Source organism: Siphateles boraxobius, unplaced genomic scaffold (assembly GCF_051911475.1).
Source record: "Siphateles boraxobius isolate OS27281-9 unplaced genomic scaffold, OSU_SipBor_1 6, whole genome shotgun sequence".
Classification (NCBI taxonomy): domain Eukaryota; kingdom Metazoa; phylum Chordata; class Actinopteri; order Cypriniformes; family Leuciscidae; genus Siphateles; species Siphateles boraxobius.
Window position 1 is genome coordinate 35,910,294 of NW_027509186.1, and position 27,195 is coordinate 35,937,488.

The 27,195-nt window shown below is 37.7% G+C and overlaps 1 protein-coding gene across 3 annotated transcripts in view; it reads left to right on the forward strand.

Annotated features, from left to right (window-relative positions):
- Positions 1-27,195, forward strand: part of slc8a2b (solute carrier family 8 member 2b) — a 139,937-nt gene that overhangs the window by 91,179 nt on the left and 21,563 nt on the right. For 2 of the 3 annotated variants that reach the window (XM_077206982.1, XM_077206984.1), the window contains exons 2-4: positions 15,587-16,060; positions 23,462-23,599; positions 26,151-26,378. In XM_077206982.1, coding sequence (XP_077063097.1) covers positions 15,680-16,060; positions 23,462-23,599; positions 26,151-26,378 — 747 coding nt within the window. In that variant the 5' untranslated portion in view covers positions 15,587-15,679. Of the gene's footprint in view, positions 1-13,107; positions 13,292-15,586; positions 16,061-23,461; positions 23,600-26,150; positions 26,379-27,195 lie in introns of those variants that run through there. The other variant, XM_077206983.1, reaches the window with a different exon arrangement.

Consider the following 27,195-nt stretch of genomic DNA (forward strand, 5'->3'; position numbering starts at 1 on the left):
CTGAATATGAGAAAGGCTATGTTAAAATGATGATGGCTGCAGAATGGAAAGTTTTTCCTCAACATCTACTAATCCCAGTTAAGCTGTCAAAGTCGATTAAGCAGCTTTTGTGATTGCAGGTTCGCTGTAGAGCATAAAACTACAAAATCAGCATTTGCAAAAATCATGAAGCATCATTCCTGCAAGTGAAGTCGAACACCTCACTGCTCGACATCTGCTCGAACGGCTGCATGTCAGGTCTGGAACCTGGAGCTCGTTTTAAACACAGTAAATCAAGATGATGCACAAAAATTCAATTCTCACCTCTGCCTTGCAGTGTGTGTGGTATCAGATTGTGTCGAGTGCAGAATTGAGTTTTTCCCAGGATTTAAATGAATCTCTCGAGTTTGTTAGAATAGCAGTGACATTAACTCTAAATCTGTTCATTTCTTCTTTCTGTCATAAACTTCAGAATCACGAAGCTGGTTTTATTGTATATAAAATGATATATTGCATTCACATAGAATTGTGCGCTCACAGCTACAGAAGTGTGTGTGTGTGTGTGTGCGTGCGTGCGTGCGTGCGTGCGTGCGTGCGTGCGTGCGTGCGTGTGTGTGTGTGTGTGTGTGTGTGTGAGAGAGAGATTTGAAATTGCCCCCAGAAAAATATCAAAGCCTGACAAAACTACGCCACAAGGAAAAAGATTCGTAAAAGCAAAATCTGATTCATATTTCATACCCAGGTTTATAAAGTACTTTGTTAAGAACAATGGGATTTTTCCCAGTAACTAGGCTGTAAGGTTTTGAGTTAAAGTCAAATTAATGCTTATTAAAATGCAAATGTTAGTTTTCTAGCTGTTGTTTATGTAGGTGTCAAATCTACTTCAAAATCATTTTTTAAACAGATAAAAAACAAACATAGATAAATAGATAGATAGATAGATAGATAGATAGATAGATAGATAGATAGATAGATAGATAGATAGATAGATAGATAGATAGATAGATAGATAGATAGATAGATAGATAGATAGATAGATATCATTATTTGAGTCAATATTTATAGCTGTTTAATTTTAAAAAAGTAATTGTAATACATTTTAACATTAAATTTACATTTAATATATTTAAAATTTGAATGATTATTTTATATTTATTTGTATCATGGTTTGCATATTTCAAAATAACACGCGTATGGTGGAAATATTGAATCTTGGTTGAGATTTTATGGTATATTTTATTTGTATGCGTACATTTTTAAAGTGATCATCTTTTATTCCATCATTTATTCTCATTATTCATCAATATCTTTCTTTTTTCAGTTTTCCCCGCTCTACATATCTACAGTCGTTTCCTCTCTCATGTTGCTGGCAGGTTCCTCATACAGAATCCCATTCATTCACATTAAACATCAAATATTAAAACCTCTATTAATATGAGATGAAATCGAGGATCTGTGTTCTCTTTAATCAGTTCAGTGACACAATAATTACTCATCTGTTTCATCTGTGGGGTGGCTGTGAAGACTCAGTGTTGAATTGTACAGCGTAATGACTTCAACCTTTGCATTAATCCTATTAATGAGCATTAATTAAGTATCCTAAATATAGCAGCACCCTGACACTTGTATAGTTGTGATAGAAGGGCACATGAAGATCGTCGCTATGAATTCTGGGGCAGCTCATCTGTCTGATATTCTTTTGCAGTTTCTGTGTTGTACGTTCACAGTGTCCTCTCTCTCTTTTAATAATAATTATCTATGTTTAGCATATGCAAATGTTATTCTATTTTCCTGGTGATTACAGCCCTACATGTTAATGTGAAGCCCTTGGCTTTTCTCACCACTGTTGCGTAATGTTTCCGGTCTCAGCTGTTGAAATTATATACAAGCACAAAGTGAATATAAAAACAGCTACATAATGTTCCTTTGATCCTGGTCTACCAGCAGTTTAGGAAAATCAGCTTAATTACTTGATGTCAAAAAAGTGGAACTCAACATGAATTAATCAAAATATTGTTGCCTGAAACACTCACTCTCTGTCATCAGACAGTCTTCTGTCATTATGTGCTCCTCTAATAATACTTTACATTAAGGTTACATAAGTTAATGTTTGTTAACATTAACCTATAATGAGCAATACATTTGTTAGAGGCTCTATTAATCTTTGTAAACGATAGTTAATAAAAATACAATTGATCATTGTTTGTTCATGTTAGTTCAGTTATAATAAATAAAATGAACAGATACAACTTTTGATTTTTAATAATAATGTAGGAAATGTTGCAATTAACATTAAGATTAATAAATGATTTAGATGTATATTGTTCATGGTTAGTTTATGTTAACTAATATAGTTGACAAATGTTAACAAAAAACCTTATGATAAAGTGTTACTGCGCCTCTCTATCAGATGTTCTTTAAGGATCAGATGCTCTTCTATTTTAGACACTCTTCCATCATCAAACACTCTTCCATCATCAAACACTCTTCCATCATCAGACACCCTTCCTTCATCAGACACTCTTCCTTCATCAGACACTCTTCCTTCATCAGACACTCTTCCATCATCAAACACTCTTCCATCATCAGACAGTTTTCCGTCATCAAACACTCTTCCATCATCAAACACTCTTCCATCATCAGACACTTTTCCATCATCAGACACTCTTCCATCATCAAACACTCTTCCATCATCAGACAGTTTTCCATCATCAAACACTCTTCCATCATCAAACACTCTTCCATCATCAGACAGTTTTCCGTCATCAAACACTCTTCCATCATCAAACACTCTTCCATTATCAGACACTCTTCCATCATCAGAAACTCTTCCATCATCAGACACTCTTCCATCATCAAACACTCTTCCATCATCAGACACTCTTCCATCATCAGACACTCTTCCATCATCAGACACTCTTCCATCATCAGACACTCTTCCATCATCAGACACTCTTCCGTCATCAAACACTCTTCCATCATCAGAAACTCTTCCATCATCAGACACTCTTCCATCATCATACACTCTTCCATCATCAGACACTCTTCCATCATCAGACACTCTTCCATCATCAGACACTCTTCCTTCATCAGAAACTCTTCCATCATCAAACACTCTTCCATCATCAGACACTCTTCCATCATCAGACACTCTTCTGTCATCGGACTCTCTTCCTTCATCAGACACTCTTCCTTCATCAAACACTCTTCCATCATCAGACACTCTTCCATCATCAGACACTCTTCCATCATCAGACACTCTTCCTTCATCAAACACTCTTCCATCATCAGACACTCTTCCATCATCAGACACTCTTCCTCCATCAAACACTCTTCCATCATCAGACACTCTTCCATCATCAGACACTCTTCCATCATCAGACACTCTTCCTTCATCAAACACTCTTTCTTCATCAGACTCTTCTCCGTCATCACACACTCTTCCTTCATCAGACACTCTTCCTTCATCAGACTCTTCTCCGTCATCACACACTCTTCCTTCATCAGACACTCTTCCATCATCAGACACTCTTCCATCATCAGACACTCTTCCTTCATCAGACTCCTCTCCGTCATCAGATGCTCTTCCTTCATCAGAAGCTATTCCATCATCAGACACTCTTCCTTCATCAGACACTCTTCCGTCACCAGACACTCTTCCTTCATCAAACACTCTTCCTTCATCAGACACTTCCATTATCAGACATTCTTCCTTCATCAGACACTCTTCCTTCATCAGACTCTTATCCATCATCGAACACTGTTCCTTCATCTGACACTCTTCCTTCATCAAACACTCTTCCTTCATCAGACACTCTTCCTTCATCAGACACTCTTCCATCATCAGACACTCGTCCTTCATCAGACACTCTTCCTTCATCAGACACTCTTCCATCATCAGACACTCTTCCATCATCAGACACTCTTCCATCATCAGACACTCTTCCTTCATCAGACACTCTTCCTTCATCAGACACTCTTCCATCATCAGACACTCTTCCATCATCAGACACTCTTCATCAGACACTCTTCCATCATCAGACACTCTTCCATCATCAGACACTCTTCCATCATCAGACACTCGTCCTTCATCAGACACTCTTCCTTCATCAGACACTCTTCCATCATCAGACACTCTTCCATCATCAGACACTCTTCCATCATCAGACACTCTTCCTTCATCAGACACTCTTCCTTCATCAGACACTCTTCCATCATCAGACACTCTTCCATCATCAGACACTCTTCATCAGACACTCTTCCTTCATCAGACACTCTTCCTTCATCAGACACTCTTCCATCATCAGACACTCTTCATCAGACACTCTTCCTTCATCAGACACTCTTCCTTCATCAGACACTCTTCCTTCATCAGACACTCTTCCTTCATCAGACACTCTTCCATCATCAGACACTCTTCATCAGACACTCTTCCTTCATCAGACACTCTTCCTTCATCAGACAATCTTCCATCATCCGACACTCTTCCTTCATCAAACACTCTTCCTTCATCAGACACTCTTCCTTCATCAGACACTCTTCCTTCATCAAACACTCTTCCATCATCAGACACTCTTCCATCATCAGACACTCTTCCATCATCAGACACTCTTCCTTCATCAAACACTCTTCCATCATCAGACACTCTTCCATCATCAGACACTCTTCCATCATCAGACACTCTTCCTCCATCAAACACTCTTCCATCATCAGACACTCTTCCATCATCAGACACTCTTCCATCATCAGACACTCTTCCTTCATCAAACACTCTTCCTTCATCAGACTCTTCTCCGTCATCACACACTCTTCCTTCACCAGACACTCTTCCTTCATCAAACACTCTTCCTTCATCAGACACTTCCATTATCAGACATTCTTCCTTCATCAGACACTCTTCCTTCATCAGACTCTTATCCATCATCAAACACTGTTCCTTCATCTGACACTCTTCCTTCATCAAACACTCTTCCTTCATCAGACACTCTTCCTTCATCAGACACTCTTCCATCATCAGACACTCGTCCTTCATCAGACACTCTTCCTTCATCAGACACTCTTCCATCATCAGACACTCTTCCTTCATCAGACACTCTTCCTTCATCAGACACTCTTCCTTCATCAGACACTCTTCCATCATCAGACACTCTTCCTTCATCAGACACTCTTCCATCATCAGACACTCTTCCATCATCAGACACTCTTCATCAGACACTCTTCCTTCATCAGACACTCTTCCTTCATCAGACAATCTTCCATCATCAGACACTCTTCCTTCATCAAACACTCTTCCTTCATCAGACACTCTTCCTTCATCAGACACTCTTCCTTCATCAAACACTCTTCCTTCATCAGACACTCTTCCATCATCAGACACTCTCCCTTCATCAAACACTCTTCCTTTATCAGACTCTTATCTGTCATCAGACGCTTCTCCTTCATCAGACACTCTTCCATCATCAGACACTCTTCCTTCATCAGACACTCTTCCATCATCAGACACTCTTCCATCATCAGACACTCTTCCTTCATCAGACACTCTTCCTTCATCAGACAATCTTCCATCATCAGACACTCTTCCTTCATCAAACACTCTTCCTCCATCAGACACTCTTCCTTCATCAGACACTCTTCCTTCATCAAACACTCTTCCTTCATCAGACACTCTTCCATCATCAGACACTCTTCCTTCATCAGACACTCTTCCTTCATCAGACTCTTATCCTTCATCAGACACTCTTCCATCATCAGACACTCTTCATCAGACACTCTTCCTTCATCAGACACTCTTCCTTCATCAGACACTCTTCCTTCATCAGACACTCTTCCTTCATCAGACACTCTTCCATCATCAGACACTCTTCATCAGACACTCTTCCTTCATCAGACACTCTTCCTTCATCAGACAATCTTCCATCATCCGACACTCTTCCTTCATCAAACACTCTTCCTTCATCAGACACTCTTCCTTCATCAGACACTCTTCCTTCATCAAACACTCTTCCATCATCAGACACTCTTCCATCATCAGACACTCTTCCATCATCAGACACTCTTCCTTCATCAAACACTCTTCCATCATCAGACACTCTTCCATCATCAGACACTCTTCCATCATCAGACACTCTTCCTCCATCAAACACTCTTCCATCATCAGACACTCTTCCATCATCAGACACTCTTCCATCATCAGACACTCTTCCTTCATCAAACACTCTTCCTTCATCAGACTCTTCTCCGTCATCACACACTCTTCCTTCATCAGACACTCTTCCTTCATCAGACTCTTCTCCGTCATCACACACTCTTCCTTCATCAGACACTCTTCCATCATCAGACACTCTTCCTTCATCAGACACTCTTCCTTCATCAGACTCTTCTCCGTCATCAGATGCTCTTCCTTCATCAGAAGCTCTTCCATCATCAGACACTCTTCCTTCATCAGACACTCTTCCGTCACCAGACACTCTTCCTTCATCAAACACTCTTCCTTCATCAGACACTTCCATTATCAGACATTCTTCCTTCATCAGACACTCTTCCTTCATCAGACTCTTATCCATCATCAAACACTGTTCCTTCATCTGACACTCTTCCTTCATCAAACACTCTTCCTTCATCAGACACTCTTCCTTCATCAGACACTCTTCCATCATCAGACACTCGTCCTTCATCAGACACTCTTCCTTCATCAGACACTCTTCCATCATCAGACACTCTTCCTTCATCAGACACTCTTCCTTCATCAGACACTCTTCCTTCATCAGACACTCTTCCATCATCAGACACTCTTCCTTCATCAGACACTCCTCCATCATCAGACACTCTTCCATCATCAGACACTCTTCATCAGACACTCTTCCTTCATCAGACACTCTTCCTTCATCAGACAATCTTCCATCATCAGACACTCTTCCTTCATCAAACACTCTTCCTTCATCAGACACTCTTCCTTCATCAGACACTCTTCCTTCATCAAACACTCTTCCTTCATCAGACACTCTTCCATCATCAGACACTCTCCCTTCATCAAACACTCTTCCTTTATCAGACTCTTATCTGTCATCAGACGCTTCTCCTTCATCAGACACTCTTCCATCATCAGACACTCTTCCTTCATCAGACACTCTTCCATCATCAGACACTCTTCCATCATCAGACACTCTTCCTTCATCAGACACTCTTCCTTCATCAGACAATCTTCCATCATCAGACACTCTTCCTTCATCAAACACTCTTCCTCCATCAGACACTCTTCCTTCATCAGACACTCTTCCTTCATCAAACACTCTTCCTTCATCAGACACTCTTCCATCATCAGACACTCTTCCTTCATCAGACACTCTTCCTTCATCAGACTCTTATCCATCATCAGACACTCTCCCTTCATCAAACACTCTTCCTTTATCAGACTCTTATCTGTCATCAGACGCTTCTCCTTCATCAGACACTCTTCTTTCATCAGAAACTCTTCCTTCATCAAACACTCTTCCTTCATCAGACACTCTTCTTTCATCAGACACTCTTCCTTCATCAGACACTCTTCCTTCATCAGACACTCTTTCGTCATCAAACACTCTTCCGCAATCAGACACTCTTCCTTCATCAAACACTCTTCTGTCATTAGATGCTTTTCAAGCATAACGCACTCTTGACAGCAGACAAGGTTATGCTTCATGTGGACACGTCCATGTTATAAGAATTAATGAAGGAACATCAGGATTTGTCCCAGAAGCATCAGCAGAATCACAGGAAACCGCTTCTCATTTATATTACCTGAAATCAAGCCAGGACACGCTCACTTGAGACATTAGCTGCTTTTTCTTGTTTTGTAAACACTGCAGTAGCTGCCAAAGGAAATTATTGAATATATAAACAGTCCAGTGAAGGGACAAATAACTATGGGATGTCTCAATGTGCACAGGCTCAAAGGGCAGTCACGCATATTTTAAGTATGCAAAATTATTTCAGACCCTGCAATATGGACAGCGGATATGATGTCATGCTCCATGGCTTCTGTTTTGAATAAATAATCAAATTTCACAAATTAACAATGTTAAATATCTAATTTACTCCACTTTTCAGTGACACTGCCAGTGCCATCCACATTTTGACATTATATTAGATTTTAAATTATGAAGTTAAATCCACTATTGTTTTATTTAGAATTGTTCTATAATATATACAGTATTTAATGCAATTACATCAAAAGTAACTGTAATTAATTACAGATAAATTAAGAGTAATCCCTTACTTTACTTTTTCAAAGGAAATATAATTAAATGACTGTAATTGCTTACTTAGTAATGCATTACATTCAACCCTTGACGCAGATGGCAACAGTGATTTCGTTCAAAATCCGTGTGTTTTGGTTCAACGCACCAAAGTTTGAATGCCTTTTTTCGGTGAGGTTTCGCACAACACGTCCCATTACAATCATTGTCTTTTGGATGTTCACATTTAACCACATGAGCCAATAGCAATCCAGTCTAACACGTTTTTGACTACCTCTGGAAGTGGTCAAAGATTGACAAGCTCAAAACGTTTCAGACTCTGTTTACACCTGTATTTAGCGTTGTCCACTTGTAATTGGATCGATGAAAATTCATCTTAAATGACCCCAAGAAGTAAATAGGAACCTGGTTTAAAATTAAATGCATTCAAAATATTTATTCAAATTCAAAGCATCTCAGCTTTCTCCCATCTCTCATCACAGATTCCTTCAGCGATGATAAGATGCTGCTAAATTATTATTTTTCTGAACTCGAAAGGTTAAATTGAGTTACAAGTCCGGATTCAGCAATGTAAAATGTCACGGTGCATTTTAAAAGCACACAGTAAATGTATACTGACATGCTCAGTGATGCACGCCGTGCCTGTAGCTTTCATTTGAACAGTGTCCCTGATATCTGAGGGTAGGAATGAGATTTTATCTGGATAAGTTCTCATCTCATCCGAATGCTTCAAGAATTTTTTTTTTGGCTAAGTGCGTATTATGTCAACATGTGTAATGTAAGTATTGTTGATTATAATTTCAGAATAGTTTCATATTTTAAATCCGTGCTGTTTTAAGATGATTTTTTTATTTCTCTATATTTTCTGTGGCAATTGACAACAAATAACAAATAATATTTATTCTTGTGTCTTTAAATATATGAATGGATAATGGCACTGTTCAACATCACACAGCAACATTTAATGTGTGGGTAATGAATTGTTTTTCTGTTTTCTTAATAATTAAATGAGCAATAATACATTTTCACAAGTGTGGCTTCTCATGGCATGGAGTACAAAATATGCAGAAGTATAACACATCAGTACATAGATCCAGTAAGATACAAAATAGAAACTAGTTAAGTAAAAGCTCTGGAAAAGACAAATGTTTCCGGGTGATTTAATGAGTCTGTAGTGAGTTTAGGGGCATACACAAGCAGGCGCATATTTATCAGATGGCTCAAGGTCAGCGGCTGAAATGAGCCATGGAAGAGTGTTTCCAGAAAGCATTTTGGTAGAATAAAGAATAATTATGTTTAGCCTCGCCATGGCTTTAAGTGCTCTACCAGTGCTAGTTTGAGTAGTTGTATATAACTTGCTTATGTAAGAGTGAAGTTCTCCATCTGTTTGAGACTAGCCTGAAAAGAAATGCTGCATCAGTGTGTGTGTGTGTGTGTGTGTGTGTGTGTGTGTGTGTGTGTGTGTGTGTGTGTGTGTGTGTGTGTGTGTGTGTGTGTGTGTGTGTGTGTGTGTGTGTGTGTGTGTGTGTGTGTGTGTGTGTTTGTGTGTGTGTGTGTGTGTGTGTGTGTGTGTGTGTGTGTGTGTGTGTGCGTGTGTGTGTGTGTGTGTGTGTGTGTGTGTGTGTGTGTGTGTGTGTGTGTGTGTGTGTGTGTGTGTGTGTGTGTGTGTGTGTGTGTGTGTGTGTGTGTAAATATGTGTGCTGTGGTCAGTGCGCACTGGCTTTGGTATGTGAGTGCACTTGCTGAAACAGCTAAATGGATGAATCACTGCGCACGTGGGGATGTTTGTATATGTGACAGAAGAGAGAGGGAGAGAGGATGCATTATGGTGAATCTCCTGTCCAGGTCCCAAATTTAAAATGAAAAATGTAAGAATTTATATTCTGAAGCCTGATATCTTGCTTCATGACAGTTAAGAATCTTTCAGTGCAAGGCAAGCCGAGTGTTTGGGAGTTCACATTTTACTATTAGTTTTGCATTCTGTGATGCTACAAAAGATTCCATATCAAACTTTAGAGGGTTTTGTCAGGCGCTTCATAGAACCTTTTAGGGGTTCCCATCATGAGAGGATTTTATAGATTTAGATTTAATTAAATAATTTGGTAATACTTTATTTCAATGGCCCAATTTAGACATTCTACTAACGATAAGTAGCTTTGCAAACTATTTTGCAACTTCTCAGTAGAGTATTAGTTGACTGTCTGCTTAATATTAGCTAACACTTTTTTCAATGCTCCCCCCGACAGACATTCTACCTACTGTAAGTAATGTCAACTTATTCTACTCACCCAAACCCAAACAACTAACAGTCTACTACAGTCTAATACTCTAATGAGAGTTAGTTGACAAGTTACGAATGTCTATAGTGGATCATCAAAATAAAGTGTAACCAATTTAATTCATTTCCAATTTTTGTATTACATGTTATGAATAAAGCAGCTTGTAACCTATCACTAGAAAAATGTAATAATTAAAAGTAAAACATGAACATGAAAGTATTATGCAATAATTTAAGACATTTCTCTATTTGGGCATAAAGGGTTCTTTAAAGTTAGTAAAGAACCCTAGTGTTCTATATAGAACTCTATAGACTTGACCTTAAAATAATGTTGCAATGTACAAATATGGTTCTAAACAATAACTGACTGAAGGGCTGCAGTTTTTATGTGATTTGCATCCATAAGTAAATTGCTGATGCTCCTTTAATAATCTGCAGGGTAGGCAAACTTATTTTTAAATAATATGTAAAAAAAAAAAAAGCTCCTAAATATATGCTTTATTTTCTTTAAGCAAAATATATTTTCTCGTTTTTTTCCCCTGTTGATTTTGTGGTCAAATTTGACCCAACATGTTTACGACAGGTTCGTGAGATTCATTCAAAATATTTGTTTTCATTCTAATATTTTATTTACCGTTTTATGTTTTTACTTTCTGCTTCATTCCTCTGTGATGTATCACCCTCACCAGCCCTTCAGTTGGCTCTCAAATGAAATGTCCTGGACGTGGGGGGAATATCTATGAGCCGGACTCTCACACTTTTGCCAAACTCTCTCTCTCTCTCTCTCTCTCTCTCTCTCTCTCTCTCTCTCTCTCTCTCTCTCTCTCTCTCTCTCTCTCTCTCTCTCTCTCTCTCTCTCTCTCTCTCTCTCTTTCAAAACACTTCATTAGCATGACAAACATTGCAAACACATTAAAGGAGACCTATTATGACCTTTTTCAAAGTCTTGTTTTTGAGCTGTACTGGAACAGGTATTTAGGCTTGAATGTTCATAACACACATTATATACCCATATTCTCCATTGTTGCAGCTCCTCTCTTCCCAGTCTGTCAGTAACACTCTGTTTAGTTCCTGTCTCTGTGAAGCCCCTCCTTCTGAAAAGCACACTGTGCTCTGATTGGTTGGCTGGATCAGTGTGTTGTGATTGGTCAAACGCTTCGAGTGCGTTTGGGAAATGTCCCGTCCCTTACCATAACCGCCAGTTTCAACACACTATTAAACTAACTCAACAGGCCCCGCCCCTTTATTCTGCGTATTAATTATTTAAATAAGGAATATAGTGACGTGTTCGTTCCTGGAATAAACTCAAGACTACAATGGAGGCGTTGCAGGGAGTTCAGAAACACTGACACTGATATAGAGAATAACTTCAGCTAGAGTGTCTTTGTGCTTTGGAAATTTGCAGAGCTTTTTCATGCTCAAACAGAAACATTACAGACTAAAAAAAGATGAACATGGGAAAAAAGCATATTAGGTCCTCTTTAACATACACTCTTAAAAATAAAGGTTCCAAAAGGTGGCTTTCGCATTGATACCATAGAAGAACCATTTTTCCCCAAAGAACCTTTCTCAAAAGAACATTTTTCTCCTTATGGTGAGGAACTTTTTAATAATCAGAACTTTTTCCACTATAGATAACTTTCTGTGCAATGGAATGTTAAAGTAAGAAAGGAAACATAAACACAATGATTTGTGGAAATCAAAAACAAGATATTTAATGAATACCTGGAATAACAAATGATAAAATAGATATATTTTAAAGATTCAGCAAAGAATCACTTAAATGACAGGAACATGAATGCGGGTCTTTTTAGACCCATGTTGTGCATTAGAAGGGCTGCGATACAAAAACAATTTTTATTCAAAAAGTAAGAAAGGAAAAATAAAAATAAGGATTTGTGATTATCAAAAACAAGTTAATTGAAGAATACCTGGAATACTGAAAGATTAAATGTATTTCTTGTAAAGATATAGAAAATAAAAAACTCTTTAGACCCATGTTGTGCATCAAAGGGTTAATAATCAGAACTTTTTCCACTATAGATAACTTTCTGTGAAATGGAAAGGTTCCAAAGATGCCAATAAAGAAACTTTATTGAGTGTACAAACAATAAAGACATCAGCTTTTATTGTTTGCTAAGGCAAGCATCATTATTACTGCTGCTCATCATACCTCGGGATGGCTTGTTTTAATGTCTTTTTATGTCTCATACCCGTCCTGCGGTTATTCTCAGTTAAGAATTAGTTTGATTTCAAATGAATTGCAATCAGTTTTTCTGTTTCTCTCTCAGTGTCTATCATTCCATCATCTCATAAGCAACGAGCATGATCTCCTCACAGTCTCCTGTGATATCCAAAGCAGCTGTTTTGAACCTCCTTTAATATGCCGTTTTGAAAGAAACATGAGTTCAGTGCCGGTTCTATCCCTGAGGTGGTTTTGCAGCAGACACAAAGACAGTTTCTGCATCCAGGGTATTTTAGCTCATGCTGTATTATGACTCAGTCTTTGCTGCTATATTGGGGGGTTTAGCTCTCCGCAAATGACTAGCCGGCAGTCATACGAACACTGTTACGTCAAGATAGAGAGAGATGCTGTGTTAATGAGGGGAAATGAGGGGGCAACCCACTATCCTCCATGCAACCCATCACTGCGTGAAACACGAGCACAATGCGGCTCTGTCTCGCTGTTTAGTATTCTGACTGAGAGGAGGGAGAGCAGTTCAAACTTTGTTTTGGACACAGAGCTACTCTGTGATGGAATAAGGCCATTTAGAAAGAGACAATAGAAAGAAAAACAAGGGTGAGTGAGTATGGATAATGTGCTCTGAATATTAAAAATAAGAATATTATATTTAAAGAGAGAGAGAGCAGTGCACGCTTGCACTCACTGCTGTGTTATATATCAGCATTTGTGTGTGTGTGTGTGTGTGTGTGTGTGTGTGTGTGTGTGTGTGTGTGTGTGTGTGTGTGTGTGTGTTGTGTGTGTGTGTGTGTGTGTGTGTGTGTGTGTGTGTGTGTGTGTGTGTGTGTGTGTGTGTGTGTGTGTGTGTGTGTGTGTGTGTGTGTGTGTGTGTGTGTGTGTGTGTGTGTGTGTGTGTGTGTTGGAAAGAAAAAATCAGTTATGAAATCTCTAATGTCTAAAATGTTTCTCCTAGACAACAATTAGATTACAGAGGGAGTGTTCTGTTTCTCAGACGTTTCTCCTGGGAAAAACACCCAGTAATCTCACATGCGTCTCCTCTAGGGTTTAGGAAGAGCTCTTGAATGGTGCTCATATGCATCACGATACCGAATCAAATTGCTCAAAGTTTGCTCTTTTATAGCTCGGGAGACTTAATGTGTTTCTCCTGAAGTTCCTTAACAGTGTCGTTATTGCTCACTATAACTAAAAAATTTTTTTAAAATTGTGGTAATTAAAATAAAGCTGAAATAAAATAAAATATACATTTTAGATGGAAAACTTAAACTTAAAAAACTTACATGTAAATGAAAATTAATTTTTTGCCTTGACAACTAACTGAAATAAGTTTATGCAGAAGTATAAAATCTACTAAAACTGTTATTTAAAAAATGTAAATAAATTATTGTATATAGAATTTTTTAATTGAAATTGAAATATTAATAAAAAAAACTTCAAAAACTAAAACTGAAACAAAATTTAAATAAAACCTGAAAACAAAAAGCTAATTCGACATATTCATAAATATTATAATAATATATAACTAGTATTAAAATAACACTGGTAAAAAAAAAGAGTTAGAGTTTGACAAGAAATGCTTGCTTTTCATATTCATATTTCATATTTCATATTTTCATCTCTTCTGTTAAATATCTTATTTCTCAATATTTCAGTCAATTTCATTTGGGAATGGATATCCGCATTGATTTAATAGCTCTAATCTCTTCATGTTCATCAACAATCTTTTTATTATTTTTTTCTCCTCCTAAGATATTTGAGAAGAAATATCTGAGATGAAGTTGATGCTTGCAATGAAACATGAGTAGGCCTACTCCATTTCTAGCGCCAGATTTACTAAATAGGGCAAATTAGCAATCTGAATTAACCCTAAACAGGGCAATCTCATAAAAGTGCAGATGGGAGAGGAAAGTTCTGCTCAGGATCTACTGACGACACGCAAGTTAAAGAACAGATGCAGCCGGATCATTTCCAAAATGATTAACACAATCCACTGAGAGCAATGCAAATTAGCGTCTAGTGTAAGACATTCTTGTTTTGGGCGGCAAAAAAAAGAGGCAAAAATACCAGTAAATTGACAAACTCAAACTTTAGTGAATCACCATGCATGATTCATCTAAATATTCTCCTCCCATAAATTTTGTATCTGAAAGGGAATCTCCTACAGCCCAAAAATAACCCTGTCCTCACCTTTCCCGCGCTAATTTTTCACAGTGTGTCTTTAATAAATCCTGACAGTAGTTTTTTAACGGCAAACGAGGGTTTGTGCTGACGCAAGCTGTTAGTAAATCTGTCACAGTCTCTAAAGCTATGAGCAAGAAAAGAGCAACATCGGAGCATTAAAAGTTTCCTTTGGTTGCGCGTGTGTGTGTGTGTGTGTGTGTTTGCTTGACTCTATGTGGAAGTACTGGAATGTTTTTGAGCATTTGAGTTAATAAAAGCCTTGCACACACAGATGTCCCTCTCTGAGACCTGCGGAGGACATAATCCTCTGTCCTGGCAACATTTCCTTCTAATTTGAGTTGTCCATCCCTTCTCAATATTCTGTTGCTAAGCTCTTCATCATCAACAGTATGTTTTTTTGATGTCCTTGTAACCGTGTTTCACCTAATGAAAGCAATCATTTTCATTGCCTACGCAGTCTATTCTTCTAGCAAGGTCTGTTTCTGCTGCATCTCACATATTTTTTTATAATCATCTACTTGATTTACTCTGCTATAAAAGCGAGCAGGAGCTGCTCCGCACAAAGCTGCAGCCCGGAGATATTTATGTTGGATTGCGAGTGCTGTTTTTCTAAAGCTGCGTGAGATTTGTTTTTCTTATGATGACATTTACAGATGCCTTTTCGGTTGCTTTTCTTGCCATTAAAGTCTCTTTTCTTTACTCTTTTCTCCCCAGGTCCCCTGGCGGGCTGGTTCCTCTCTGTGTTCAATCACCTCCTTTATTTCTTCTCCTCCTCTGAACTCCAGAAGCCTTTTGAGGAGTGAGATCATGGCACCGCTTTCCTCTCGACGCTCTTCTATCCTCTTTCTGAGTCTCGTCCTCGTCCTTTCTCTGGCCCCATCCTGTTCTCCCGAATCCCAGCGTGAAGAACCGTCTCTCCTGCCCTCCATCGCTCCTTCAGAGATTCCCTCAGAGCTCTACAGTAACCTGACCGATGACAGCGGTGGACCCGCTCCGAACAAAAAATGCAGCGAGCCTGTCGAGTGCAGGCCTGGAATCGTCCTGCCCGTATGGATGCCTGTCAATCCCAGTCTCGGAGAGCAGATCATGCGGGCCGTCATCTATTTCGCCTCGCTCATGTACATGTTTCTGGGAGTGTCCATCATCGCTGACAGATTCATGGCATCCATCGAGGTCATCACGTCACAGGTGAGTTGCACACATTGTTCTCAATCTGCATAATCTTGATAAACTCGTAATAATTGCAAAATCGCATTAACCTACTTCCCGTCTACCATAAAGAGGAAAATTTTGATTTATGATCATTTTCCAAGGTAAACAGTTCTTATGCCTCTCTGTAGGAGTTGCCTTTCATGCCTCTGTTAATTGACTAGCAGTAAAAAAAATTAAAGAGGAACTATTGTGCCATTTTCCATGTTCATCTTTCTTTTGTGTGTAATGTTTCTGGTTGAGCATGAAAAAGTCCCTCCAGCAGGAGTTGTTCTCTACATCAGTGTCAGTGTTTCTGAACTCCCTGAAACGCCTCCATTGTAGTCTTGAGTTTCTTCAGGGAACGAACACGTCACAATATTCCTCATTTAAATAATTCCCGCCCAAGGCATATGCAAATTAAAGGTGCGGGCCTGGTTGAGTTGGTTAGCAGTGTCTTAAAACTGGTGGTTATAAGGGGCAGGACATTTCCCAAACTCACTCGAAGCGCTTGACCAATCACAACACACTGTTCCAGCCGACCAATCAGAGCACATTGTGCTTTTCAGAAGGAGGGGCTTCATAGAGACTAAATAGGGTTGCGTTTAGTTCGTCCGTACAACGACGCAACGCGCTGCTTCACTACCATAGTACGATGCATCGTTGAAGAAATCAACTAGCTAGTCACAAATGCTTCCAGAAACCATATTGTCGCAAAGTGGTCGTTCAACCACGTCGGCTTATGACGTCACGCACGTGGTGGAGTAATAACTACTTTTAATGAAACTGTTTGAGATCAAATCAACGCTAGATGTTTTGCTGTAAATCACAGACATTGCATTTGAGGACTATTTCTCATTTTTCTCAGTTATTTTGCTTTATTTCCAGATTTCGTTCTTACATGGTAGAGCATGTTCGCACAGTCGCAGTCTTCAAAAACGCTGTTTTAAATCTCTTGACAAACTAAAAGACGTAAATTACATTTGTATGTATTCTAAATAAAAGACACAGGTACTGAATGTCAGCCTGCTTATTTTGCTCAACATAAGGATTTATTAAGTCCACGTGTCATGAAAACTAGAAACTCTGCTTCTAACCACAGGTCGAGAGCTGTCGTTCCAACTACACAGCTTTGCGATGCTGTTTCTGAATGTTCGTTGGAACGATTGTTATACTGACTCGTTGAACTATACTGATTACGACAGAACTTGCGACCATAGTTGGCTAACGATGCTTTTGGGAAATGCACCCCAGAGCGTTACTGACAGACTGGGAAGAGAGGAGCTGCAACTATGGAGAATATGGGGAAAATAATGTGTTTTTGAACATGAAAGCATGAAAACCTTTTCGACCACAAAAACAAAACCGAGACTTTGTAAATGGTCATAATAAGGCCTCTTTAACATAATGTAAGGGTGTTCTTGGACCTTTTATTGTCGGGTTCATTAACCAAGCGATGTTTTTGAAAATTCAGTAAATAACTGTTCAATTTATCATGTATGTTAAAGGAATAGTTCATCCAAAATTTAAAATTTTCTTATTATTTACTCAATCTTGTGTCATTCCAAACCCGTATGCTGCTTTTTTTTTTTCAAGTCTTCTGAAACGGTAGCATGGCGCTAGCAACGCTAAGGTTATGGGTTCGATTCTCAGGGAGTGCATGATCTAATAATTGGACAACTTGAATGCAATGTACAGTAAATGAGTAGTTGATTTGGAAAAAAGTATTTGTCAAATTTGAAATTTAAGTAAGTATTCACTGAAAATGCACTCTCTATTCAAACTGGTGCATTTGGTTATGAAACTTGCGAAAACCATATAATTAGATTAATTTATAGAAAAAAGTAATTGTATGTCTGCAGAACACTTGGAATTTAGTGCATGGGTCATAGGAAGTATTTTTATTTTTATTCTTATGGGGTTGTTCTTCTGTAATGTTATCATATAAAAAGTAGCAAAGTGAAGATTAATAAAAAAGTTTTCCTTTTTGTTTTATGGAAAAAAACTGCATATATTTGGTTTGGAATGATGTGAGGGCGGGTAAACAATGACAAAATTTTCATTTTTGAGCGAACTCTTCTTTTAAAAGCATAGCCTTCACCTGAGCTTGACTTTAGCTAGTAATTGGCGTTATTAAAATAAAAACAATCGTGACTGTTTCTCCAGCCTCTGAACATATAATGGGATGCAAATGCTTGCAGTGTGCTTGATGTTTTTTTCTTTCTTTCTGCTAAAATGCCTGACTCGTCAACACTTGTCAAGAGTAGATCGCCTACTCTTATCACCTCCACTGACTCATGCGCCATAAACCTGTCGGAAGAGGAAAATTAACCAAAATGCTTTTATAAAGGAGGCTACATTTCCTTCAATTCTTTAGTTTCAGTTTCTCAGCCAGAAAATAACAAATAAATAAAAATCTCTAGCTTTAAATGCATAACTGCTGAATTTGAAATAGCCAGATGTAGCAAAGGTTTTTCACACAGCTAGCATCCTAAAATAATTTCTTTAAAAAATCTGGAATGCAATTAAACTGACTGAGAGATGCTGCACCATCACAATACAGTCACAAATATATCCAAAACTGAAATAAAAATAAATTAAAGCTTTATAGAAATATTAAAAAACAAAAACTAATAAAAATGCTAAAAGCATGCAACATTACTGGAAGTTATACTAAAATTGAAAACTGTAAACATAAAAATAAAAGCTAATTCAAAACATTAATAAACAAGTCAAGTCATCCTCATTTATATAGCGCTTTTAACAATGTAGATTGTTTCAAAGCAGCTTTACAGAGATAAACATATCATTTAAGGCAACAGAGATTGGTTTGGTTTTATAGTGGTTCTCGAAAAATGTTTTTTCCAGCTAAAGTTAGTTTTGATTGATTCACTTCCGTCTAAATGATAATTTGTTTTAGTTTCAGTTTCTATTCAAACACTATAATAGTTTATAGTAAAGTTTGCTGGGACAGACGTTTATATTGGCTTTACAAAGCCTTGTCTGAAAGTTTGAAATGTTTATAGCTGACTAAATGTTTTATCATGTGATGTGCATGTCTTAGTATGTTTTAACACATTGTTAACATGAATTAGAATGTTGCTAGCATATTTTAGCTCAATGCTAGCATGAATTAGCATATGTTGCTAGCATGTTGTTGCACGTTGTTAGCATTTTTACGTTGTTGATAACATGTTTTTGCACATTGATAACATGGATAAGCATGTTACTACCATGTTTTATCACATTGCTAACATGAATAATCATGTTGTTAGCATGTTTTAACACATTGTTAACATGAATTAGAATGTTGCTAGCATGTTTTAGCTCAATGCTAGCATGAATTAGCATATGTTGCTAGCATGTTGTTGCACGTTGTTCGCATTTTTACGTTGTTGATAACATGTTTTTGCACATTGATAACATGGATAAGCATGTTACTACCATGTTTTATCACATTGCTAACATGAATAATCATGTTGTTAGCATGTTTTCAGGACATGTTTTAACATGATTTAACATGTTTTTTAACATGTTGCTAGCATGATTATCCTGTTGATAGCATGTTTCTGGCATGATTTAACATTTTGCTAACATGTTTTAACACGTTGATAACATGAGTTAACACATTGCTACCATTGTTTCAGCATGTTGCTAACATGATTTAACATATTATCATCATGTTGTTAACATCAGGGTTCTCAAGTCTCACGCATTGGCCGTAAGACACACGCAATTCAACCAGTTCACACGCTCACATGCCACACCGTGTATTTTTCTTACGTTGAAAAGGCAATGCCAACCAAGTTGTCCTGCAAGCTTTCTATATAACGTTGTATACGAGGCGCTGGCACACAAAGTGAAGTTTCCTGCCGCCAGCACGTATCTCGGCCAGATTGCGTTCGTTACTAGGCAACATAGATGTGCGATAACACGGAAGTTGACGGAACATTCTCGGCCACCGCAGGCTGATTGCCTCCATGCCACGCCGCATTGAAGCAGTCATTTCTGCAAAAGGATTCCCGACCAAGTATTGAGTGCATAACTGAACATAATTATTTGAAGGTTGACTTTTTTTGTATTAAAAACACTTCTTTTATTGATCGGATGAAATATGCTAATTTTTTGAGATAGGAATTTTGGGTTTTCATGAGCTGTATGCCAAAATCATCAGTATTAAAACAATAAAAGACCTGAAATATTTCAGTTGGTGTGCAATGAATCTAAAATATATGAAAGTTTCATTTTTATCATTACATTATGGAAAATAATTAACTTTATCACAACATGCCAATTTTTTGAGAAGGACCTGTATATTATACTGTATTAATAGTCTGGTCCTCACTGCAGAACACGAAATCCAGGGGGAGGAGTTGGATCCAGATCCAACCCCCACCTTACACATCTCCACCCCTTAGATCTGGATCTAACTCCGCCCCTTGATCCCTAAACCCACCCCTAATCCTACCCATCTCCACCCCTTAGATCTGGATCCAACGCCGCCCCCTGATCCCTAAACCCACCCCTAATCCTACCCATCTCCACCCCTTAGATCTGGATCCAACGCCGCCCCCTGATCCCTAAACCCACCCCTAATCCTACCCATCTCCACCCCTTAGATCTGGATCCAACGCCGCCCCTTGATCCCTAAACCCACCCCTAATCCTACCCATCTCCACCCCTTAGATCTGGATCCAACGCCGCCCCCTGATCCCTAAACCCACCCCTAATCCTACCCATCTCCACCCCTTAGATCTGGATCCAACGCCGCCCCCTGGATCTCGTGTACTGCAACGAGGTGCTAATGGTTTTCAAGGCATCAAAATGTGCAACAAACACTTACAACACAAAACACATTTCATAAGCTGGAGTGTGTACTCTTGTGTACACACACACCTTACACACATTCAAAATGAAAAAAGATTTGTTTTTCCAAACTGTTTGGAGCAGTTTGTTATATTTTTGTAATTTTTGAAGAGTATTTATTTTTTGTAATTAAAATATTTTTGTAATTAAAGATATTTTATGTGATGAATTGCTCTGTCATTTATCAGATTTACCAGTTGTTATAATTTCAATTTGTGCTGGTTAATTATGAACAATGGGTAAAATTGGGGGGCGGGGTTGGATGGGGGCGGGGCTCCATTAGGTCTCCTCCCCGAACCACATGTGATCTCACTCCAAGCTTTTGATAAAACTTAAGAACCCTGTTTACATGTTTTAACACTTTGCTTGCATGACTACCATGTTGGTAGCATAAATTAACACGTTCCTATCACATTTTAGAATGTTGCTAGCATGAGTAGAAAATCAATTTAGACATTCATTAAGAAACTATATAGACATTTTTTATTGTAAAAATGACAAAAACACACAACAAAATTACAAATCCTTTAATTAAAATGAATTGAAATGTAATATATCTAATAATAATAATACAAAAAAAAAAATGAAAAAATAAAAACTAATTAAAAACATTAATAAAAACTATAATAGTATAACACTAATACAATAACACCAGTACAAACATAATCGCATCACAATGTTTATCTAAATCGGCTAACAGAGTTCTTTTGTGAGGAGTCAGTCGCTTTCTTTCTCTCCGGTGAGTTTCTCTCCTTTGCCAAATCAAAGCCAACAGCTCTGAGTCTACCTCATTAATCAAAGCGTCCCCTAGGAAGAATCTCATACACCCTTTTCAAAACATCCTTGTCTGCAGGGTCATGGGAAATGCAAGTGTGAAAACAGCACCAGAGACCACCAAAAATAGTCTGGAGATGTTAGCCAAGGAAGGTGTATTAGCCAAGGCAGAGCTAATAGTTTTAAACATCTCTGAGCCTGTTTATAGTTCACATTTTGAAAAAGCCAAAACATACAATCTCAAGTGTTTTTGTTGTCTGTATGCATGAAAGTGCAGAAATCTGAATAGGTGTATTTTGGTGTTGACGACGCACAGCCGAGCAACTTAAAACATTCAATGAAAATGTTTGGTAACACTTTACTTAAAGCCTTTATGTATAATGCATTATAAACGTTTTTTAATGCAATAATTATGCCTTGTAATGCACCTTATACTGCACTCATGAATAATTGTAATGTGTTTTAACACATTTTTACCATGTTGCTAACATGAATTAGCATGTTGATGACCTGTTTTAACACAGTGCTAGTATGAATTGGCATGTTACTTCCATGCTTTACCACATTGCTCACACGAATTAGCATGTTAATAAAATGTTTTACCACATTGCTAGTATGAATTAGCATGTTTAACATGTTGCTAGCTTGAATTAGCACGTTGCTAGCTTGTTTTACCATGTTGCTAGCATGTTTTACACACCTTCTTTTAGCACGTTTAGCACTAAATCATAAAGAAAAGAAAGAAAATCAGTGTAGACCAGCATCAGAAGTCTGAGTGCTTTCTTGACTTGAGCGTCTCACACATCCAGCCACAGACTGCCTTAGATGCATCATTCTGAAGGGTAGTCATAATTCCTGTAATGCGAGTTGCAAATTAATAAAGGGAAGTATTTCCAGCTCTGCACTGCACTGGATCAGAGGCTGTGCCACACACACGTTACAGCCTCCAGGCCAAACCAGCCAGAAAAACTAGACTTGAACTCTTCTATCGCAAAAGAAACAACCGAACCATGAAGTTTGACTGACTTCAGGTGCAATAAAATTGCAAACAATAAAAACACAATACCAGAATTATGATCTCTGACAGCATAGCACATTATTGAGTTGTGGAGTGTGAGTATGATGGTTGTCTGTGCCTCAGGGTTTTTATACAGTTTGGCCGTTTGGCATCCTGAAAAATGTTTTTGCACAAATCTTTTCAGCGTTGATAATAATAATAAATGTTTCTTGGGCAGCAAATCATCATATTAGACTGATTACTGAAGGATCATGTGACACAGAAGAAGACTGGAGTAATGATGCTGAAAATTCAGCTTTGATTACAGGAATAAATTACATTTTATAATATATTAAAATAGATAAGAATTATTTAAAATTGTAATAATATTTCACAACGTTATGGCTTGTTTTTGTATTTGCAATCAAATAAATCCAGCCTTGGTGCGCAGAAGAGACTTCTTTTAAAAACATAAAAAATTCTTAAAATCCCAAATATTTTTGAACAGCAGTCTATATATTTTCTGCATATTTTGATGGTTTAAATATTAAAATATATATATTTTTTTGTAAATTCCATCTCCCCCCCCCCCCCCCCCATACATTTGAAATTGAACTGCATTTCTGCATTCTGTTTGCTTCCTAAATTCAAACTCAATTACGCTCTAACTGGTGCACGGCCCTGCTGCAAGAACCTGTCAGGCTTTAGTTAGCAATAATGACTAGCTGTCTGTATCCTTAACATGTTTCCTTCTGCTCACCCAGGAAAAAGAAGTGACCATCACCATGCCCAGCGGAGAAACGTCGGTGGCCACCGTGAGAATCTGGAACGAGACCGTGTCGAATCTGACCCTGATGGCACTCGGATCCTCCGCCCCTGAAATTCTCCTGTCAGTCATTGAGGTGGGTGAGACTTTAAAATGAGAAATGTACTAGTTAGGAGACCTTTTTCTTTGACAATTAACTGCTTAACTACTAATTGCATTCACAGCAGATGGCTAAATCCTCATTAGCGTCGCCTGGGGTTTTACTATTTCATTAGCAACAATACCGCTCATAGTTTAGGTGGTGATTTGTCTGTTCATTCTGTTTGCATTGAAGCACGATCCATCCATAATTTATAGATTCATGAAAATAAAGTATATGTTTTGTGGCTTTAGCTTTGCCTTTTAGCTGTGAGAACTTTAGCATTTAAAAATGTACAGTCTATCTTTCTGGGAAAATTGATATTAATATTGTGACTCGTCTCGCTCGCAAAAAAATTGAAACTTTCAAAAGATCTTACATTAGTCATGAATTTTGCCAGGCTGTGATGCATTGTTATTATTGTTAACTAAAACTAAAATTAAACCCATAAAAACATTTTCATTATTTGAAAAAAAAAAACAACATTAACTAAAATAAAATATAGAAAACTTTAAATGTATTAATAGTATTTAATATTAATATTATTTTATTTTAATTTGAATTAATTTTATACATTTATTTAATATTAAATGTATTACTTCAGCTTGCTGACAAAGCAACATTTCTGATTTTTGTTCAGTTTTTGTTCAAGTTGTTCTACTTAAATAACCAAGGGGCCGTTTACAAATTGATTTCAACTAAAAACGGAAAACTTTTTATGCATTTTGACCGTTCACATACACAACAACCATGTTATGGCGGCCTGAAAAAGCAAAATTTTGAAAACGGGTTTCAAAGTGCAAGTTTTTGAAAATTATACCATTATTGTGTCTGTGAAATTTGTGAAAATGGTGACGTCATGCATATGCGTTATGTGTTCAGTCTACAGGTGCACAGTGTTTCTTTACATGTAACATCAACAACTACTGGCCTGGAAGCAGAATACAACATTTTTAGTCGTTTTTGCAATTCCGTGTGAACGGTGATCGGTTTGACAACTTTATGTACGCAAAAAACCCTTTTCCGTTTTAATTACATTGCTGTCGGTTAAAGCCTAAACTAAAACTTAATTAAAACTACTGTATTCTGCATTCATGCCATGTCGTAATTACCGTAATTTTGAGATGTCAACGAGGTCAGGTGGGGTCAAATAGGAGCTCTCAGAAAATGTCCAGCTTACAAGTTGTAATTACGCCCTCTATGAGGGCGTGAATGCTTTTTACAAGTTGAAATCTCGTAAATACTGTAATTACAACATGGTGTATAAATGTCACCCAGTGACATAAAAAAAATAATGCATAAAAATGACAAAAGCATGATGAAATTCTAAACCTTTAACTAAAATTAAAATTAAAACAGTCAAATTCAGTATATTAACATAAAATAACACTGATGTGACATATACTGTAGTTTATTGGACCATTAAACCAGTCTAAGCTGGTTTGTCTGTCTTAGCTGGTCTCCCAGCTTTTTATCGTTATTTTTCATCAGGGGACTTTCTATTTCAGTTGTATGTTTGCAAAAACAGGTCAGAAAATGTGTTTGTCAGAGCATTTAGATGGGTCAAACAGCTTCTTGGACCTTTAAGATGGAGATGGTCAGATCTGTGTGACTGTGCCTGCGGGAGACGCTCGCCGCTGTGTCGACCAACATTTAGCACGTCAGTGGAGCTCTAGCTCAGCTTTATTGCCACGCATTAGTCTCTCCACGTTGTTTGTCACTCTGAATCTCTTGATCTAATGTGTTAGGACATCCGTCAGGCCTTGTGTTTCACTCAAGGGTTTCACGTACACAGTGGGATTATTGTTGTACGACAAACGCATCTAAACAACGTAATCACAATGCATCGTTCATCTTGAAACATTGCAGTGAAGGAGATGCAGTCAGGCAGATTTGGCGTCAGACGTGTGAAATCTCATTGCAAGCTCAGCTGGAAAGGAGGCGCTGGTTGATTTATCTGTTTGTCACAGACTGATCCCAAAGGTTCGCCGCCTGGTGTAGATATATATATCAGTGATAGAGCCCCAGCATAGATAACCAACACCTGCGTGCTTTTTTATTTCATTCTTTTTTCTTGTTTTATCTTCCCCAAGGACATTCGCTTCATTTTCAAGGATATTCAGTGAATGTGACATTGAATGAATCTGAATCTGAAACACCCATTTTTCATTGATCTAATGTTGAAGAGGAAAGTGACACAATTAATCTGCTGATGAATTGTTTTGTCTGTTCTGTAATTTGATTGAACCATTTAAACGCTGAAATGTTTGCATAGGCCGAATGCTGCGCTCCATGCAACTTGGAAAGTGTGAATTTACAACTTGGAAACTGGAACTATGTAAATGTGAATATAAATTAAATTGTAAACAAAAAACTATAAAATAAAACATACTAACAAATTAGAAATGACTAAAGCAAATAACAAAATTCCTATAACTTAAACTGACTCAAAAAATCTCATTGGCCCAAAAATCTGCTGCTCCACATTGCTACTGTATACATTAAAGCTTAGATGTGTTCTGATTGGCTGTGATTGTGTGTGTTTCAGGTGTGTGGTCATGGTTTTGAGTCCGGTGAGCTGGGTCCAGGCACCATTGTGGGCAGTGCTGCCTTTAATATGTTTGTGATCATTGGAATCTGTGTGTGGGTGATTCCTGAAGGCGAGGTGAGGAAGATTAAACATCTGAGAGTCTTCTTCATCACCGCGTTCTGGAGTATCTTCGCTTACATCTGGCTCTACCTGATCCTGGCTGTCATCTCACCTGGAGTCGTGGAGGTGTGTGTGCGTGTGCGTGTGCGTGCGTGTGTGTGGTCGTGGTAAACCCTACGTTTACCCCACAACGATGGCAATACCAGAAATGTTTTTACCTTACAGGACTTTTTTTTTGGTCCCTATGAGGAAAACAACTTATAAATCATATTAAATTGTTTTTGAAAATGGAAAAATGCGGAAAGTTTTTTTTTTGTGATGGTAGGGTTAGGGTTAGGGGATAGAATATACAGTTTGTAGGGTGTAAAAACCATTGTGTGTTTGTGTGTGAATCACACAAAACTATATTAGGTCTAGGTCATGTTTCATCACTAAAATCAGCACATTCAGTTTTATTATTATTCAGTTTATTATTTAAATCTACACATCAATTTCATTAAATCCAAGGTAACATATTGTGCATGCATATTTATGCATATAATACAGAAAAGAACACATGATATGCAATTGCCGAAGCCTTAGAGAACATTAAAGATATTTTGCATTGTGACATTATTTTCATGACAATTATGATAACTTCACCGCAAATCCATTTTGTAAATGTCTAAAAGAAATCTCCTTCTCATTACTGAAATGTGAAAAGTAACGATTTACACTAATGAGAATCACCATTAAGAATATTGAGAATTACTGAAAACTCAAAAGTAACAGTCTGGAGATATTACAGTTATGAGAATTTGGCAGTAAAATGTGTTTAATTGTCATGAAAATAATACAAAGCAATGTAAAAAATCTTACTGTTTATAGAAAAGGACTTTATTTTATTAATAAAAATATATTATATCTATTTTTTTCTTTTGATTTTACCTTGAAATGTGACGAA